General features: G+C 54.9%; 1 protein-coding gene across 6 annotated transcripts; it reads left to right on the top strand.

Moving 5' to 3' along the window:
- Window positions 1–36: 36 nt before the first annotated feature.
- On the top strand, window positions 37–19695 carry PDZD7 (PDZ domain containing 7). Of its 6 annotated transcripts, XM_043925069.1 has the most exons (17): window positions 37–114; window positions 742–1126; window positions 5718–5858; window positions 6170–6344; window positions 7135–7311; window positions 7548–7695; window positions 8873–8933; window positions 9308–9709; window positions 10172–10369; window positions 12150–12200; window positions 12797–12972; window positions 16292–16383; window positions 16509–16600; window positions 16752–16823; window positions 17336–17935; window positions 18221–18321; window positions 18733–19695. In XM_043925069.1, exons 2-17 carry the CDS (start codon window positions 907–909, stop codon window positions 18946–18948), a joined length of 2922 nt encoding a protein of 973 aa, XP_043781004.1. In that variant the 5' UTR covers window positions 37–114; window positions 742–906; the 3' UTR covers window positions 18949–19695. The 6 variants fall into 6 exon arrangements, 3 of the variants coding, with proteins under 3 accessions (XP_043781004.1, XP_043781006.1, XP_043781007.1); XM_043925071.1 differs by lacking the exon at window positions 5718–5858; XM_043925072.1 differs by lacking the exons at window positions 18221–18321; window positions 18733–19695 and having other exon boundaries at window positions 17340–17857.
- Window positions 19696–19731: the final 36 nt, after the last annotated feature.

The following is a 19731-nucleotide window of genomic DNA, read 5'->3' as shown; positions in this document are numbered from 1 at the left end:
CCAGCCCTGTTCCTGCAGACTCCCCCGCGGGGCGTGGGCGGGGATTCCCAGGCCGAGGCGCTCTTCTCTCGCAACCAGGCGGGCGAGGCCGGCGACTGCCGCAAGCGCGAGCAGGTGAGGGGGGACGGGAAGGTTGGAGCCCGGCGGTGGGCTGCTGCATTCTGGATTCTGGAACTGCTATGCGGGATTTGGCCCGAGGTTTTGCGTGGGATATTGTGGGATTCTCAGCAGCAGGTCCTGTCCCCAAGGCTGGGAGAGGTTCATGCACCTCTTTAGACCCAAGGGAAGGGGGGACAGAGGAGACTGCAGCCTGGGGCTTGGAGATCTCTGGGGCCCTTGGCTGCAGCTGTCCCAGGTTCTGAAGTCCCTGGAGGCCCCAGCCCACATATACAGGAGAGGTGGTGCGGTGAACTGTCCTGGCCCAAATCTCTCTCAGTGCTTGCAGCCCAAGGACTGGCAATAATCCCACCTCCACTCTCTCAGCCTCTACTGAGGACTGGAGACCTACCTGAATAGATGACTCAGCTGAGAGCAGGAACAAGGGGTAAAAGAGAGGTTCTCACCCAGCTTGTTGTATAAATGGCTCCAAAGTCCACAATGGTGCCTGAAATGGGCAGTTCTCTAGCTGGGAGAGGTGAGGGGCCTAAGGGTTGAACAGGATGCTCAAGCCGGGGGGAGGGGGTGGGGGTCCTGGGGGGCAGCATTTACACCCCTTCCCCAATCCCTGATCTCCTTGTGCAGGCCTGGAGCACACACTCCTGAGAAGCGGCAGAGGTTTGGGGCTCCCAGTCCTTGAGACCCCGGTTGGCACAGAAGGCTCATGGAGCCCCAGGCGTGGGGGGCCCTCCTCTCGAGGGTCAGCAGGTTCATTTCGGACCTGCAGGGCGCCACCCCAATCTAGCCAGCATGGCACATGGATTTGCAGTGGGCTTCGACCCGCTGGGTCTTGGAGACCTGAGCTCCAGCTCTCTGAGCTCCCTCTCCTCCCGAGGCCACCTAGGCAGCGAGTCGGGCTCCGCAACGCGATACCTGCTGAGAAAGCAACGGCTGCTGAATGGGCCCCCCCGCGGAATCCGAGCCTCATCGCCCATGGGCCGAGTCATCCTCATCAACTCCCCTATTGAAGGTGGGGGCAGGGCCAGGAACTACCAGAGTGGGTAGGGGACAGCAGGCTTAAGTAGTTGAAGAGCCAGTGTGGGTGGGGGAGTCCTAGGGATGCAGGGAGAGAGAGGGCCTCTGGTAACCCATAGACTGTTCCTCATCTATCCTTTTCTCATCTTCAGACCGGCTTTTTAGTGTTGCAAGATTATGGAGAGGTCAGAGCTGGGAGGTCTGGGCATGGAGGCAAAGAAGGGGTGTGTGGTATGCTAACCCCCAAGTAAGCAAGGCCAAGTATTAAATTGGCCCCCTCCCTCCTGTGGACTCTTCCTTTCTCCAGGCTCATTTGAGCATGACTTTTGGAGAAGCATGGAGAAGGACATTCTTCATCAGCCTGCCCTCTGTGTGCCCAGCTCTGGGCTGGGCTATGGCAGTCAGTGTCCAGATGGACAGACAGAATTAAAGGCTTCAGGTGCAGAGGATGGAGACAGAGGTAGACTGGAAGATGCTCCAAAGAATGGGGAGGGGTCAAGGGTCAGCATGGAGTCCCAGATCTGGGCCCTGAGGGAGGGGGACACCTAATCTTAGGCAGTTGCTTAGTGCTGTTTCATGGCACACCTGTCTTATACCAGCTCTCACTAGGTCCTGAGGGGAACCTACAGAGAACTAAGTCTCAATTTTCACCTTCCAGAAATTTCCAGTGTAGCAGGGCTTGGAGACAGAGCCATGGTAGCAGCTGGTAGTGAGGTAGAGATATCACAGGCGAGGTTGAAATGGTAAGTGTGGAATATGGCAGGTGGGCACTTAGGAGACAGCCTAGTGCAGTGACAGATGTGAGGCGACAAAAAGCCAGTGAACCAGGCAGGACCTTGCCTACCAGCAGGGGAGGGGGCCTCCCTGGGCCTGGGCTTTCCCTGAGCAGAACCAGATAAGTATCTCCAGCTCCCCTCCTCTCTCAGTCAGCAGAGCTCCCCTGGCTGGCTCTCAGACTGGACTTTTCAGACCCTGCTCTTCCCTCTGACCCCACTGGGCCCCCTCTATCCCCTGCCATAGGGGCAGGGGTGGAATATTCTGCTCAGAGAGCAGGCTTTCCCACACCAGTGGCTCAGCATGCTCATCCACCATACTGGCCTCACTTTCAGGTGAGCAGCAAGGCAGTATATCATTCTGGACATGGAGCTGGAGTCCTCAGATGAACTAGGAGACACGGAGGAGCAGAAGGGAGGCACTGCAGTACAGTCCCTGCAAATCCCGTTGTATTAGAATTACACCTATACCTCCCTGTCCCCCGCACACTCCATGCTCGACGATGATGCAAGGCCTGTGCACACTGTCCCTCTGAAGAGCCTCTTCCAGCAGTTCTATGAGTGCTCTCTCCCTCACCCCATGCCCCAGTGCAGTCAAGAGAGCAGCCTCCCTTAGCGATGATGGAAGGACTGGGGCATCAGTCAACCAGTTGGTCTGTCTGGGTTGGGAGCCTGTGAGCTCAGAATCGTCCCCTCTACCTGAGCACTAACATCTCCCAACTCACCACAGGCTGGAGCCCCTCCCCCATGTTATTTTATATGTTATTATTTAGACCCTTCCAGAGACCTAACATAACTGATGAGGAAGACACAGTAGAAAGGGGAACACTGCTACCCACATTGTCCTCGAGAGTTCCCACCAGCTCCTCAAACTCGTTGGGTCCCAGAGAAATGGCATTATCTTTAATCCCAACCAGCCCCTCTTCTCACTCTCCCAGCTCATTCATTTATTCATTATTCTGCTTATTATTTCATTCATCAAAAAAAAAAGGCTTAGCAGGGGCTTCCCTGGAGATCCAGTGGTTAAGACTCCATGTTGCCACTGCAGAGGGCATGGGTTTGACCCCTAGTTGAGGAAATAAGATCCCACATACTGTGCAGTGTGGCCAAAATAATTTTTTTAAAAGACTTAGCAAATATCAACCACTGTGCAACATACTGGGGAATACCTTGGTGGAAAGGATTACTAAGTCCCTACCATGATTGACTTCCCTTGTGGCTCAGATGGTAAAGTGTCTGCCTACAATGCGGGAGACCCGGGTTCAATCCCTGGGTCAGGAAGATCCTCTGGAGAAGGAAATGGCAACCCACTCCAGTAGTCTTGCCTGGAAAATCCCATCAACGGAGGAGCATCGTAGGCTACAGTCCATGAGGTTGCAAAGAGTAGGACACAACTGGGCGAATTCACTTCACTTCATTTCACCATGATTGAGGGCTTCCCTGGTGGCTCAGATGGCAAAGTGTCTGCCTGCAATGAGGGAGACCCAGGTTTGATCCCTGGGTCAGGAAGATCCCCTGGAGAAGGAAATGGCAACCCACTCCAGTACTCTTGCCTGGAAAATTCCATGGATAGAGGAGCCTGATAGGCTATAGTCCTTGGGTTCACAAAGAGTTAGACATGACTGAGCGACTTCACTTTTTCACTTTACGATGATTGAGCTTATAGTCCAGTGAAAGGAGAGTGAGAATAAATAATATTACAAATGAGCAAATAATGAGAAAGTATGGTAATAATCTTAAAGGTATTAATTTGGATGATAGGATAGAGTAGTGGTTATCAAACTTCAGAATACATCAGAATTGCCTGGGGGCTTGTGAAAAGATTACTGGATCCCGCACTCAGAGCATCTGATTCAGTGAGTCTGAGGTAAAACTCCAAATTCACATGTGTAATAACTTTCCAAGGGCTGCTGATGCTGATCTGGAGAGCTCGCTTTGAGATCAATTTTGAGACTTCCTGGGAGGAGGGGGAGGGGCCTTTCTTCAGCAGGATCGCCCAGGAAGTCTTCTCTGAGAAAGTGGCACCTGAGCCAGGAGGAAGAGGAAATAGGAGGTGGCTTTACGAAGGTCTGGGCAAGAGCACCCCAGGCAGAGGGAACACTGAAAGGACTGGCTGGTGAGAGGAACAGGGAGAAGGTCAGTGTGGCCCAAGGTCATGAGGCCAGGGAGGGTAGCCAGGGGTAAGTGTAGAGAGGTGGGCAGAGGGAAACCAGGGAGGGCCTTACTGGGCATGGAAGGAATGTGGAACTCCTTCTAGAAGCAGGGACATGCATTGAGGTTTTTAATCAGGGCAAAGGCATGACTGTGTATAGAATGGATTAAAGGACACAGAGGTGAAAGTGAGGAGATAGTGAGGCTGCTGGGTATCTGGAGAGATGCCTGTTGGCAGCGCTAGGGCACTGGAGGTAGAGAAGCTTCCTTCCTCAGGGGCTCCAAGCTCCTAGACTCAAAACCCAGATTTTGACATCCCCCCTGGCCCAGGGAGCTGACTCTCTGGGAGGGAATGAGGAGAAAGAGCATTGGAGGGCAGGAGAGCAAAAGTCTCCTTGTCTGGGCTGAGAACGTCCTGGGACCTGTGCAGATAGAATCAGCTAGGAAGCCCCAGTGCCTCTCATGCCTCTGTCCTGCACTGTCCCTGCCTACAGGCTGCCCTTGGGGGTTTCTTCCAGAGCCACTCTGCTCATGCACTGGAACTTGATTTCTCTTAGATCAAGTGGGTGTGTGTGTGTGTGTGTGTGAAAGAGAGAGAGAGAGAGAGAGAGAGATTTCCCCTCTCAAACACCTCTGAGTAAGCCTTACCCAAGAACTCTCACCTTCCCACCTGGGACCCAAGTTACCCTCCAGTCCTCTCACTCTTCTCTAACCAGAAGACCACCTCTGCGCCTTTGCTCACTCCATCCCTTCATCAGTGCCTTCCCCTTTCCCTCCACCCACCCAAATCCCACCTTCCAAGAAGCCTTCCCTGATAGTCCTGGTCCCTAAAGTTCCCCTCCTGACTTTCCCTGTCACTGATGGAGGGAACCACTTCTGTGCTCTAGGCGCATACTAAGGCATGATGGTGTTTTGGGTTTCTCTCCTCGTGTAGTCAAATAGCTCCTAGAATCCTCACCTCCAGAATCACAGAGTCTACAAGGTAAAAAGAGCCTCAGGGATCCTTCCACAACATCCCAGACAGGGATTTACTATCAACTTGTATGCCTCCAAATAATGAGGAATTCACTATCTTTCATGGAAAATTCATCCCATTGTCTGCCAGCTAAAGGTTTTAGAGAAAGTTTTCCCTTATTAAATCCCCATATAACTCCACTGTGTGGGCTTGGTTCTGCCCTAGGGGTTACACAGACAAAAATATCTAGTGCCTTTTATAGAATAGTTCTTCAACTATTTGAAGATAGGCTTGTCTCTGCTGTAAGCCAGAGAGCCCGGATTCCCTCGACTGTGCCTCATAGAATGGAATCTTTTTCATCCATCTGACTCTGAGTGGCAGGGTTTTTTAGAATTTGGCCTGTCCCAGGGGGTATGGGAAGTTTAGTAATGATTACACACACACACACACACACCCCTACAATATAAGGGAAGGAAAACAGTGTATTCTAGCATGAAGTCCTGTCCTGCCGGCTCCCATACCCTTCCTGCCATGATCTCAAAATCACCCAGAGAGGACTCAGAAATTAGCTGCCTATGCCCACATTTTGGGTCCTGGGTGGCTGTGCCCAGCAACCCAGCCTTTGCAGGCCCCAAGTTAGGGGACTCAGGGACCCTCTGTGCCCAGAATGAGCAGGGGAGTCATGCCTGTGTCCCCACCCCCATCAGCCAACAGCGATGAAAGTGACATCATCCATGCAGTTCGAGTGGAGAAGAGTTCAGCTGGGAGGCTGGGGTTCAGTGTGCGGGGCGGCTCTGAGCACGGCCTGGGCATCTTCGTCAGCAAGGTGGAGGAGGGGAGCAGTGCAGGTGAGTGGGACCCCAGGGGTGAAATCCTGGCTTAGGATGCGACCCCCCACTTCGGTGGTATGTGGAGATGCTGTTGGCAGGGATGAGAGGAGAGGACCCTCAATTTTGGAGGGGCTGATCCAGTGGGGAGATGAAAGGGGCTAATGAATAGATCCTTGGTCCGATGGGCTGATACTCAGACCCTACCTGGGGATCCCAATCTCACTGAAGAAGCTGTATCCCAGGGAGCTTCAGGGATGGGAGAGACTCAGCCTCAACCTGGGGGACTTCTCCCCAGGGGCCCCTGCCCACCACCCTCTCCCCTCATACAGAGCGGGCTGGCTTGTGCGTGGGGGACAAGATTACCGAGGTGAACGGGCTGAGCCTGGAGAGCACCACAATGGGCAGCGCTGTGAAGGTGCTGACGGGAAGCAGCCGCCTACATATGATGGTGAGACGCATGGGCCGTGTGCCGGGCATCAAGTTCTCCAAGGAGAAGACTACATGGTGAGCAGGCCTGGCCTCTACCCCCCAGCCCAGCACCACCACCCAGAGCCATGGTGGGAGAGACCCAGAGCCCAGGGCTTCTGCTCTTCCCATCCCCTGGTACTGGAAACACAGGGATCTAATGGCCTGACCTTGAAATAAGAAAAGGCTGTGTCTTTCCCCCAGCCCTCCTCCCAACACTGCTGTCTCAGGCCCCAGTGACCCTTCCCCTCTATGCTGTTGCTGCTGCAGACCTGGAGACAGGGCAGTATCTCTCTCCCAGACCCAGGGAGGATTTAAAATGGAGCCTGGCAGTTTCGTGTGTGCCTGCTAAGTCACTTCAGTCGTGTCTGACTCTTTGCCACCCCATGGACCACAGCTTGCCAGGCTTCTCTGTCCATGGGATTCTCCAGGCAAGAATACTGGAGTGGGTTGCCATGCCCTCCTTCAGGGGATCTTCCCAACCCAGGGATCGAACCTGCATCTCTTATGTCTCCTGCATTGACAGGCAGGTTCTTTACCACAAGTGCCACCTGGGAAGCCCAAGCTGCTGCTGCTGCAGGCCTGACAATATAGTATCTCTCCCTCCTGGGCCTGGGTAGGATGTAAAATGCAGCTTGGCAGTTAGAGCTGCTCAATAAAGTAAGATTTCCGTGGTTTCCCTAACTTGATGAAATCTATGTCCTGGTGAAGATCTCAGGCCCCCCAAAGCAACTTCTCCTTTCCCGTGCAATTGTCTTGGCTTCTGGGAGGAGAGGGGTGGGTGGTGGTGGATGGGGATCCAGGCTGAGGGCCCCGTGTGATTGTCCAGGGTGGATGTAGTCAATCGGCGACTGGTGGTAGAAAAGTGCAGCTCAACACCCTCCGAAAGCAGCTCAGAGGACGGTGCACGGCGCATTGTCCACCTCTACACAACCTCCGATGACTTCTGCCTGGGCTTCAACATCCGCGGGGGCAAGGAATTTGGCCTGGGCATCTATGTGTCCAAGTGAGACTGAGGCAGGGGATGAAACGGAGTCGGGCTGGGACCTGGGGATGCATCAGCAAGTGGGTCCTGGCCAAAGGCATGTCCCAGCGACCTAGGTTAGGGATAGGATCTGGAGGGGGCCGGGGCTCACCAGGAGGAGGGTCAAGGAGTTTAACCAGGTCATCCCTGTGTTCAAGTGAAGAGTCTGGAATGGGTGGATGAGGGAAGGCATCAGATCACCCCTTTCCTGACCCCAGAGTGGACCACGGTGGACTGGCCGAGGAGAACGGCATCAAGGTGGGAGACCAGGTCCTGGCGGCCAATGGAGTCAGGTTCGACGACATCAGCCACAGCCAGGCCGTGGAGGTGCTGAAGGGTCAGACGCACATCATGCTGACCGTGAAGGTGGGCAGGACTGTGGGAGTCAGGGAGAGGCCGGACTCTAGGAAGGACTTCCCAGACCAGTCTAGCACTTAATGCTGCCCATTGCTTTGTGACTTATGACTTTCCACAGCCTCCTGAGAGGCAGGGCAGGCATTGTCCTCATCTCTCTTCACAGAAGAAGGAACTGAGGCTCAGAAAGGCAAAGTAACTCAGGAATCACAGTCAGTTACTCAGCTGATCAGGAGCAGGACCTGGTTTCAGCCCTGCCCGCCACCCCCCTCCCCAGATGCAGTGGTCAGTGCCCCTTTGTATGAGTGGTGAAGGTCTTGGAGGGTAAGGAAAAAATGTCCTGCCCAGAAGGGCACGTGGTAGGACCAGGACCTGGATGGTGGGTGTCCTAGGGCACAGGGCAGGACAGAGATTGGATTTCAGGGGAGGTACCTGAATTCATTATTCATGTGGGTCTCACACTTGCCTAAGGATCAAGTCCTTCTCACCCTGGCTTCCATAGGAGGTGATGTCTCCCTCTCTCCAGCCCCCAGCCCTGGCCCCTGCCCTGGTCCTCTCCTTTCCGAGCCTTCATCCCTCTCACCATTCAGTACCTCCTCTGCTATCCTCCCACCACCTCTATTTCCCACCTCTCACGCATTCCGTTTGTCCCTTTCCTTCCTCTCAAATTATCCCAAACATTCCTCTTCTCCCACTCTGCCCTCATTCGTTCATTCAATTCTTTTGAGTACCTACTATATGACAGCCATTATACCAGGTACTGGGTGACAACACTGAAAAAGATAGACAAGGTCTCTGCTGCTGGAGGGAAACAGACAGACTAGATGCATGTGGATTGTGACGGCTGTTGTAAGGAAATTGATGGAGAGGTGGGATGGGGTAATCTGGGAAGGCCCTTTTAGCCAGGGGGATCTAAGGAGGAGACGCCTGAAGAGCTGGCCATAAGATGAACTGAAGGAAGAGAATTCAGGCAGAAGACACAGCCCGTGCAAAGGCCCTGAAGCATAGAGGAACTTGGCACATTCAGAAATGAAGCGGCTGGTGTGGCTGGAGTATGATGAGCTCAGAGCAGAGTAATTGGGTTGAAAAGTTGACTCCTATCCCATTGCTCCTGTATTCCTACCCTCCCTTCCCACTCTGTGCTCACTCACGCCCCTCTGCACTCCTATCCCCACCATACCCTCCCCAGGAGACCGGCCGGTACCCCGCCTACAAGGAGATGGTCTCTGAGTACTGTTGGCTGGACCGGCGTAAGTGACCAGCTTCCGAGGCTGGAGGGGAAGGGCCCTTAAGTGGGACTGGGATCTCTGAAGAATGAATGGGAGGGGCACCAAAATCTCCTCAGGACTGCTGTCTCTGGGCTCCCCTCTAAGAAGTTGCAGGTTCTGATCCAGGCTCTCCCAGGGGCAAGTCCAGGGGTGGTTGGAGAAGTGCCTTGCCTAAGGTCCCACAATCAGTTAGCAGGACTGCTGAGTAGTGGCTGGTTCCCAAGACCCTCTGCTCACAACCTTGCTGCTGCCCAGCACTCCCCCTCCAAGCCCACGAGTGGTCTGCAGCCCCGGCAGGGCCCCAGAGCCACCTGGCCAGACCTCTGAGATGCCCCTGCCCTCCCCACCGCCCACAGTGAGCAACGGGGTGCTGCAGCAGCTGTCCCCCACCTCAGAGAGCAGCTCCAGCGTCTCCTCCTTCACCTCCAGTGCCCCCTACAGCTCGGCTGAGGGCTCCCTGCCCTCGGACCGCATGGATGTCTGCCTGGGGCCTGAGGAGCCCGGCAGCTGGGGCCCGGGCTGGGGGCGGGCGGACACAGCCATGCAGACGGAGCCTGACGCGGGGAGCCTCGTGGAGACCTGGTGCAGCGTGCGGCCCACGGTCATCCTGAGGGACACCGCCATCCGTTCCGACGGCCCGCCACCCACCCGGCACCTTGACTCTGCACTCTCTGAGTCCCCCAAGACTGCTCTGTTGCTGGCCCTCAGCCGACCCCGGCCCCCCATCACCCGCTCCCAGAGCCACCTGACCTTGTGGGGTACGTGAGGGACAGGTGGCTGTTGCTCCCCCCCAAAAGCTCTGGGTCCAAAATCTGTCTTGCACCCTGTCCTGGGCCCCAAACTTTCCTTCACACCAGGCTTTGCCCTAACCAGAGCTCCAGAACACACTCAGATCCTGCTTTGGGTTCCATTTTAAACTAGTCCTGGGCCCCAAACCAGCCCTAACCTAGACCCTCCATCCTTGGGCTCCCAGACCTGTCCATGAGCACACACACACACACACACACACACACACACACACACACACAATCCTCACATAGTTGGAGCTGTGGGTGGGGAAGGGGTGAGAAGTTGGAAGAGGAACCCCACCCCCATCTTCATCCCCACCTCCCCACATGGCTGCAGACCCTGTCTGCCCCCAACTCTCCCTTCTCTCTGCCCCTCCCCACACCCCTGCCCCTAGTCCTTCCTTTCTGCCCACCCCTCCCTCATGTCTGCAGAGGAGAAGAAGCAGCGGAGGAAGGAGAAGTCAGGGTCCCCTGGGGAGAAGGGGGCCCTGCAGCGCTCCAAGACTCTGATGAACCTCTTCTTCAAGGGAGGGCGGCAGGGGCGGCTGGCAGGGGATGGGCACAGAGAGGCCTGGACAATGGACAGCAGGAGCCCAGCCAAGCCCCGCCCTCGCCTGGACCTGGAGAAAGGTAGGTACCGGGCGGGTCAGATGGGAGGACAGAGGAAAAGTCGACTTGATATTCTGCAGCTCTGAGTTTAAATCCCACACTGCCTCATCCCAGCTGTGAGCCACCACCTTCCCCTGCGAACCACATGAGTAAAACAGGAGTAATAATACCTGTTGGTGCTAGTGGTAAAGAACCTGCCTGCCAATGCAGGAGACATGGGTTCGATCCCTGGGTTGGGAAGATCCCCCGGAAAAGAAAATGGCAACCCACTCCAGTATTCTTGCCTGGGAAATCCCATTGACAGAGGAACCTGGTGGTCTACGGTCCATAGGGTTGCAAAGAGTCCAACACAACTGAAGCGACTTAGCACACACACACACAATACTATTTCTTTGGGAATAATGATGAATCAGTGAATCAGTGTATGTTAATCACTTAGTCCATGGTCTGACATACAGTAGGTGCTCAGAATATGTAGTGGTCCTTGTTGTACTGCCTCATATTCCCATTTTACAGAAGGGAAAACTGAGAGGAGTCACAGCACAGACAAGAAAACCTTGGGTCAGATTCCCATGCTCTTGGTGCTCTTGGGAGGCAGGACACTTCTTTCTTAGAGCATTTGGCTTCACCTCCCCTGGCCAGAGCTCCACAGGCTCTAGCCAGTTCTAGAACCACCTAGAGCAAGGCCATTTCTAGACCAAGGCCCAGGCAGGAAGGCCTAGACAGGTTTCACTCATGTCAAAGGCTTCCTGAGGACCCTTCCAGAGGGCATCTCATCTCTCTGGTGAGATTCAAAGGCTGGACCAAAAGTGGATGAGTTGAGACTCTTGGGATTATCTGTGAGAAAAACTTAATTCAAGCTAGCTTTAAAAAGCACTTCTTGGCTCAGCTATGGATGCAAACTGGGTCTAAAGGTTTAAACAGTCTCCTCAGCCATCTGTACTCTTCATCTTTTGCTTCCTCTTTCCCGTGGTGTGTCTTCATCATCTTGCTGGCTTTGCCACTTAAAGGTAAGAAGGCCACTGTTGCTTAGCAACCCAGGAGAAAGAGCCTCTCCTTAAATAGTTTCAGATGATGTCCCAGGCTCTGGTTGGCCTAGCTGGGATCACATGCCCGACACATCGCTTGTGACCTGAGAGAGAGAGGGGGGGTGCTCTCATTGGCCATCCTGGGTCATGTGTCCACCCTGGAGTACAGAGACTGAGAATGCTGGGGGTGGGGGATGGGATGGGTCCCCTGGTGAAATCAGGGTGCCGTTTCTAGAAAGGAGAATGAATGTTGGGTAGGCAAAGAGGGGCTGGGCCCTGCCCCTCCCTGGGACTCATGGGAGAGACAATCCCTTCAAATCAGGGCAGCCTAATCCCCTCCCTAAACTCATCTCTCTTCTCACAGCCCCCAAGGCCCTTCTCTCTCCTGGTTCTCTCCCCACTTCTCTGGCTGCTCCTCTCCCTCCTTCCAAGGCTCCTCTTTTTCTCTCTGTGCCCTGAAGGTAGGTGATTTGCCCTTGGGATTCTTCCATCCATTCATTTGCTTCCCAATGGACTTCTATGAGCAGAGCCCAGACTAGGCCCTCTCTTGATCCAAAGCCTTCACTGACTCCCCACTGTCTGTGAATGAAGCTCCTAGCCTGACCTTGGTCTTCAAGACCTGCCTCAATAGCCTGGCCTCTTGCTTCCTAGTCCCACCACATTCCAGCCTTGAACTCTCCATTCCAGCCCATGATCCAGCCAGTTCTGAGCCCCCAACCCCCATTTTCAGCTGGGAGACCAGGGCTATAACTGAGCCTCTTTCTTCTTCTTAGCAGGGGGAGTGGGGCCCGTGCAGAAGTTTGTCACCTGGAGGCTGAGACGCGGTAATGCTTGCTTCCCACTTCTGAGCCTGGTCTACAATAGAGCTGCAGATGGGGTGCATGTTGGGGGTGCTAAGGGACTTTGGGCTAAACTCGTGGTCAAGCATGGAGTATCAGACAGATTGAGAGGTGCACATTAGGGGCAACTAAAAGAATTGGACTATGCTTTCTAGGAATATAGGGTTACAGATAGATATTGGGGTGCATTTTGAGGACTAGGAGCTTAAGCTGGGACTTCCAAAGACAGATTATTGGGGAGATGACGGAGGAGGCCTTGCTAGGTCTCCAATGTGGACAGACTGGTATGACAGTACATGTTCAGGGAGCCCAGGGGCTCTGGACCAGGGCTCAACTAAGGAGCAGACTGGGCTAGGGGTCTGGGATGGGGGCTGAAGGGCCTGAATTGGAATTCCAGTGATGGACAAATTGCTGTGGGAGACCATGGTGGGGAGCATCTGGGATAGGCTGGGATTCCACCGGGGGAACCTGGGACACTTAGCCAGTCTATTCTGGAGTCTGACCCCACTGAGGGGAGCCCCTGCCTTGGCTTCTGATGGCTCCTGGCTCCTTCACTGTATCCTTTTGCTCCTGCCCTGCAGACTGGGAGAGGGGCCGGGCTCTGCTCTCTGCCAGGTCTGGGAGCCCCTCCAGCCACCTGCCCAATGTGGATGAGCAGGTGCAGGCCTGGGAGAGCCGTCGGCCCCTAATTCAGGACCTGGCCCGGCGACTGCTGACTGATGACGAGGTGCTGGCTGTCACCCGCCACTGCTCCCGGGTGAGCCTCCAGCCCACTCTCAGCCCCAGTACTTGGTCACTCAGTCACCCAACCCCTCACTCATTCAGGCCACTATCTGCTGGCCAGTATCTGGGCTTAATGCTGTGAGCCCAGTGGTAAGGAAAGCAGAAGTCACCCCTGTGATGTGGTTGCTCAAGAGTGCACACAGACACATGGACACACACACTGAGCTCACAGAAAGGAAGGAAAGATAGATAGTAGCTAGAACCTAAGCACCCATAGAGACAAATCATGTGAAGTACTATGAGGGAAAAGGACGTGAGAAAATAACCTGAGGCACAAACTAGATGGTGTGGTCTGCCAGGGCCTCCCAGAGGAGGTAATATTTAAGCTGAGAAGAGAAGAAGCCAGACCAGATAGGTGAGTTTGCGACCTGAGTCCCTGCAGTCACCTGCTCTGTTTTCTGTTCTCTTCTAAACTTCAGCCTTCCCCAGCTCATGCCTCCTTTCACTACTGGGTCAGCCATCAGTCCTGGCCTCTCCCCTGTTACCCAAGTAAGTAATCTTTTGTTCTCCCAACATACCCCAAGCCTCCCTCAACATCTACACTGTTCCTCACTGTTCCTTTCCACTTCAGTATATGTGCTGCCAAAGTGAGCAGTCCTTTCCACTTCAGACAGAAGCAGAGGTTCCCACAGTAGGGTCGAGGGTAGATTTGAGGGAGTCTTTGTAGCCTGAATGTTGGGGAGACTGTAGGAGGCACAGGTCACCCCCTCCAGGAGAACTGGAAGTCCCTCTCCTATCCTTCTGTCTCAAGAAGCCCCAGGTTTCCTGTCATGGGTTCCCTATACTGCATCTGCATCAGTGCATGCGTGATCCTCTGTACCAGGGCAAACTGAAGAGTTTCAGGAAATTGTTTGTGGTTCCCCCCACTCCCTCACCTTGGTCAGGGTGGGGCTGTGTTATGTCTGTGTGATGTGTACCTTTGTTTATCTGGGTTTGTGTTGACTTAACTGTATGATTTGGGCTTCCCTGTTGGCTCAGTGGTGAAGAACCCAGCTGCCAATGCAGGAGACACAGGTTAGATCCCTGGGTCAGGAAGATCCCCCAGAGAAGGAAATGGCAGCCCACTCCAGTGTTCTTGCTGGGAAATCCCCAGGACAGAGGAGCATGGCGGGCTACACTCCATGGGGTTGCAAAGAGTCGAGACTTAGGGACTAAACAACAGCACTGTATGATTGTATCTGTGTGCATGTCACCTGGAAACTGAGGCACAATAATTCATGCATCCTTTTCCCAATGCTTGATTTACATCAGAGCTACATATGGAGATGCATGTTGGGGGCAGCTAAAGGCCTCTGGGCTAAATTCACTTGAGTGTCATGCTCAGCTTAGAGTGCCAAGTGGGGCTGAGTGTACCGTCTTTGTAAGCCTGCGACTCTAGGCTCTGGCCACCAGGTGGAGCTCTGTGTCAGTTTCTTTGGATGCTGTTCCCCCATCTCTCTGCTCCTCCCACCGTGCCCTGACCAGGAAGGCCTGTTCCAGAGCCCGTAGCACCTAGGGAGCAATGCCCACCACCCCAGTCTGACCCAAGCCCCACCCACACCAATAGATCAGACCTTCGGGGTAGTGTCCTGGCTGGAATGATTAGTAAAGCTCCCTTAGATGTGTGGTCCTGAACCCCAAGCCTCCCTTCTAGCTCCCACTCTGAGCCATCTCCCCACAGCCTCCTGACCAGGCATTATAAACTACCTCTCTGATCACTTTACAAACTCCCCCAACCCCCTTGCAGTCTCTTGTCTTTGGCAGAATAGAGTACAAGTTCCTTATCCTCACATTCAAGGCACTCCCTGATTTGACTCCCCAGCTCACTAACCTCTGCTTTCCCATGGTCACCATTTCATCTTCCCCCGGTATAACATGTAACCTGGTTGATACAGGTTACGATCGCACAACTCTAGGAGCACCACCTGCACTGTAGTCACAACCCGCACAGCCTATACGGAGGCCCCTTCATGTACCCTGTGTGCATGGGTGTGTGTCCTCTGTCCATGGGGATTCTCCAGACAAGAATACTGGAGTGGGTTGCCATGCCCTCCTCCAGGGGATCTTCCTAACCCAGGGATCAAACCCCCATGTCTTGCGTTTTCAGCATTGCAGGTGGATTTTTTACCCACTGAGCCATAGGGGAAGCCCAGTTAAACTCTATGAACACATTACTCCATACCACCCTTTCTTCTCAACTTTCTCATATTCCTTTCATTTATCCGTAAGAGTCAGTGTAAATGCCACCACTTCCGTGAAGCTTACTCTGATCTTCCCACCCTCCTCTGAGACTCCCTCTGGGTCGTCGCCAGTGGTTTGTAGTTTACTGGGCTTGTGGCTCTTTGTCGTTGTGCCCCTACTGCCCAGGACAGGACCCAGCACTTAGTGGATGCTGAACGCAGGATTGTGGACTTGAAGGGTGTGCACATATGTGACTGGTTCTCTGCCATTACGTGTATCTCGCTACAGACAAAAGGGGGTGTGTTGGTACGTGTATGTGAGTCCCTGCAACTTTGTGTGTGGTTTAGGGCCGCACACACGTTTGATTTCCAGCTATTTACGAATGTCTCACTCTGGCCACCAGGATGTGCTGTTTGCCAGTGTCCTGTGCTTGCCAGGGATGCTCTGTGTGTGTCCCTTGTGGCACTAGGGGGCAGTGTGCTATCCAAGTTGCGACGGTGGGGTGTGGCTGGAGGCATCCGGGCAGTGCCAGGCAGAAATGCCTCCACTACCCTGTCTAAAGACTGGAGAGGCTTTCTATAGGGCCACCCCTTCCCCAAAGTCCCCATTCCAGCCTTGAACAAAGCCTAATTTGTCGGTCTGTATGCAGACACAAGCTGGGACAGCCAGGCACACAGCCTAGCCTTTGGCTCAAATTCCTTCCTTCAGCCTGGGAGGTGGGGGTGGGGAGGAGAGTCCACTCCCTGCATATCCTTTTCCGGTACAGTAGTAGGCAGGAGCCAGATTTCTCAACTTTCAGTCTCTCTTCACACTTCCTCATCTGTGTGGCCTGGGGCAAAGTCCTCTCTGAGCCTCAGTTCCCTCATCTGTAAAACAAGAATAACTGATGTCACCTCTCAAAGTGGGAGACCATGTGTAAAAGGCCTAGAAAAAGGCCCAAAGCTGTTACTGGTGTTGCTGTTACCGCTCTGTCATTATTATTGCACGTTCCACCCAGTCACCAAGTAAGACAATCCTGTGGACAGCCCGGGCCTGGGGAAGAACCTTTCCTAAACATGGGGACCCCCGCATGCCCCCTCACCGGGCTCTGGAGGCCCCTGCTGCTATCTGACCTGTGGTACCTCTCTCTGCAGTACGTGCATGAGGGCGGCGTGGAGGACCTAGTGAGGCCCCTGCTGGCCATTCTGGACAGGCCCGCCAAGCTGCTGCTGCTGAGGGACATCAGGTGGGGAGGGCTTGGGGGCAGGGAGGGGACCCCCGATACCTCCCCTAACCGCTCCAGGGTTGAAGCCCCTCCAGGCCTCCCTGGAACTGAGCCCTGCCCACACCTCATCTCTTACCCTCCCCCAGGAGTGTGGTGGCCCCCACAGACTTGGGTCGCTTCGACAGCATGGTGATGCCTGTGGAGCTGGAGGCTTTTGAGGCCCTCAAGAGTCAGGCAGGTCAGCAGCCAGGGGGCAGGACTGAGGCTCCTGAGCCCCAGGTGGGGCTGGAGGCAGGGGCCTCCCAGGGGAGAGGGGCAGAGATGCCTGGGCCCTTTCAGCTGTGTCCCTCAGGGAGCCTTGTTTCTAACCTGCTCTCCTCTCCAACCAGTTCGGCCTCCTGCCTTGAGACCAACCCGACAAGACACACTACCCAAGCGTCACCTCATCACCCCCGTGCCTGGTCAGTCAGAGTTCCAGAGCGCAGGGAGGGGGCACACCCCAGGGGGACTCGGGGAGGGAGAATGGGCGTTCCATCCCTGTTCCCACATAGGACTTCATGGCTTCAGAGATACGTGTGGTGTGGTTCCCTGAAGGGAATCCCTCATCTCCCAGGACCATTTTTATCACGTCCACTAACCATCTGTACTATTATTTACTTACTAATTGGTTTTAAAACCCACTCACTTGTTAAATCATTTCATTCTATGAAATAATCTCTGAGAAATTACCAGCTTGGTGTGGGAGTCATATTTTTACTCAAACATGATAAAATAAAACTGTAACTATTCCAATAGAAAGTATTAAAATACTTTTGCAATAGAACTGGGGCAGTGTCCCTCACTGTGGGACACACTGCCATCAGAGCCTGAGCACACCCAGGTCTCCTTACACCCACGCAGTGAGGACCGGGCTCTGGCCAGGCAGTTTGGGCTGTTGAGGAGAGGGCAGCCTGACCTTGGCCCTCTTCCCCAGACAGTCGTGGCGGCTTCTACCTGCTTCCTGTGAATGACTTCTCAGAAGAGGAAGATGATGGGGAGCTGAGGGAGCGGCTGGGGGGCCTCCAGGTCTCCCTGGGTGCCTCTGCCTCCTGCCACCCTCATAAAGGAATCCCCCGTCTCCAAGACGTGCCAGTAGATGCCTTCGCCCCACGCCGAAACGCCTGCACACCCCCTCCTCAGCCACCTCCCGTGGCTCCTCGGCCCCCGAGGCCTAACTGGCTGCTGACTGAACCGTTGACCCTAGAGGACCCTCGGCAGAGCGGGAGCCAGGGCCCAGCCCAGAGCCGCAGCCGCAGCCGCAGCCGGGGCCGGAGCCAAGGCAAGTCCCCCAGCCGCAGGCGTTCCCCATCCCCAGCACCCATCCCCACTCCCAGCACAGCCAATGGGCGCTACCACAAGCCTCGGAAAGCCAGGCCCCCTCTGCCACGACCTATGGATGGGCAGGTGGCCAAGGCAGGGGGCAGTCAAGAGCCCTCTGAGAATGGAGCTGGCAGGACAGCTGAGGAGACAGCCATGAAGGTCCCCAGTGGGGAGCTGAGGACTGTCACGCTGTCTAAGATGAAACAGTCCTTGGGTGAGTCCTGGCAGGACTGGGCCTGGTGGGGGGTGGGGGCTCGGGTGTGGGTGCGGTTGGTGGGCTTGGTTTTGGGGTGTGACTTGGGGAAAGAATCAGGGTACAGTTGGGAAGGTCTAAATTTGGGAGGCTTAGGATTAGAGTGAGTTGAGGATGGAGCAGTAGTAGGATCTGGGGATTGGCTTGGGGGGCTCTCTATTTGGGGATGGGTCCTGGGTTCTCCAGGGAGCTCTAGGCTTTAGTGGTGTGGCTGCACTGTCACCCAGTGTTTCTCCCTCTCACTAGGCATCAGCATTTCTGGGGGCATTGAGTCCAAGGTACAACCCATGGTGAAGATAGAAAAGATCTTCCCCGGGGGCGCTGCCTTCCTCAGCGGGGCCCTTCAGGTGGGTGAAGGGCACCCAGGCCCCCTCTTTAGGCCCAGATCTGAATTCTGGCAGAGGGCAGGACCAGTGCATGCCCATCTTCCAGCCAGACATGTGTAGACCAGGTCATGGGAGGAGGCTTGGAGCAGGGGGTTAACCTGCAGGTTGAGCAGACCTAGGGAAAAATCTGTGCCTTCATGCCAGCCTGGGCCTGAGGGTGGCCCATCCTGTTCCACCCCTAGCCCCAAGGAACAAAAGGCCATTGTCTGTGCCCCACCCTGCCCCCATTGGGCTCCAGGCACAGAAGTCCCATTGTCCATCCCCTCCGCCCAGTTGGGGAGCAGTGTCCCAGCTGATGGAGGTGAGAGGTTGCGGGGTGGGGTGGGGTTGACCTGAGGAGGGAGGTCTGTGATTCTCCCACCCCCACCCCAGGCTGGCTTCGAGCTTGTGGCCGTGGATGGAGAGAGCCTGGAGCAGGTGACGCACCAGCGGGCGGTAGATACCATCCGCCGGGCTTATCGAAACAAGGCTCGGGAGCCCATGGAGCTTGTGGTCAGGGTCCCCAAGCCTGGCCCAATGCCCTTGCCCTCTGACTCGTCAGCCCTCAATGAACAGCAGCTTCCTGCTGACCATTCCCCTGCCCGCTGACCCCTTGATGGCACTCCAACTGCCTCCCACTGACTCCCAAACTTCCCATTAATGCCTTTCCCACCCAAACCCAGACCCCTCCTGCTGATATGCCGGGCTTCTCCAGCTGACCCCAAGCCCAGGCCTCTCTCCAACCCTCCTGCGTCCTGACACTAATCCCAGATTCTCCCCAGCTATCCTATCCCATAACTCTCCCCATTGACCTCAGAGAATCCTCCTGTCATCCCCCAGACCTCACCTACTAACCTCTTCAGGCTTCAGGAACCTCCCACTCCTGCCTGCCTTGCCTCCTCCACACTGGTGGCTCAGATCCCCTCCCTCACGTCTCCCTCCCCAGTTGTCACTAAGGCTCTGCCCGTTCCAGATAAACTTAGTGTCAAGGACAAGGTGCTACTGGGTAGCTGTGTCACCAGCTCACTGCCCCCAACTTCCCAAGACAGGAAGGGGACACCCAGGGTCTGGAGCTGGGGATTGGTGTGCACTTTCTCATGATTCCCTGAAGCAGTGAGGGACTGGGATTCTCAGAGATGGCCCTCAAGGGGGTCACCGCATCCAGCCCCCAGCCGTGTTCTGTTCAAGGGAGAGGAAGGTCTTTTCTAATTTCTCAAACCCTGAGGGCCCATTTCATGTTGTAGTCCACTAGGACGTCAGATTTTCTACTTGATTTGTCCTTCCCCATTACCCTTTCTCTCCCTAAGATCTCTATGAGGGGTAGGGGAATAGCCATCAAATAAAAGGGCTTGGGGGGTCAAACAAGTTCCCCTAATCTTTATCCACCACACT

The sequence above is a fragment of the Cervus elaphus genome, chromosome 15 (assembly GCF_910594005.1).
Source record: "Cervus elaphus chromosome 15, mCerEla1.1, whole genome shotgun sequence".
NCBI lineage: Eukaryota > Metazoa > Chordata > Mammalia > Artiodactyla > Cervidae > Cervus > Cervus elaphus.
The sequence above is the reverse complement of the archived record's forward strand: the minus strand, read 5'-3'. Positions and strand labels throughout refer to the sequence as shown.

Bases quoted from the DNA above. Each gene is read 5' to 3' on its own strand.
- PDZD7 (XM_043925069.1), top strand. From the start codon at position 907: ATGGCACATGGATTTGCAGTGGGCTTCGACCCGCTGGGTCTTGGAGAC. The intron at 9,710-10,171 runs GTACGTGAGGGA...TCATGTCTGCAG, and splicing joins GAGCCACCTGACCTTGTGGG to AGGAGAAGAAGCAGCGGAGG. The intron at 16,824-17,335 runs GTCAGTCAGAGT...CCTCTTCCCCAG, and splicing joins CCTCATCACCCCCGTGCCTG to ACAGTCGTGGCGGCTTCTAC.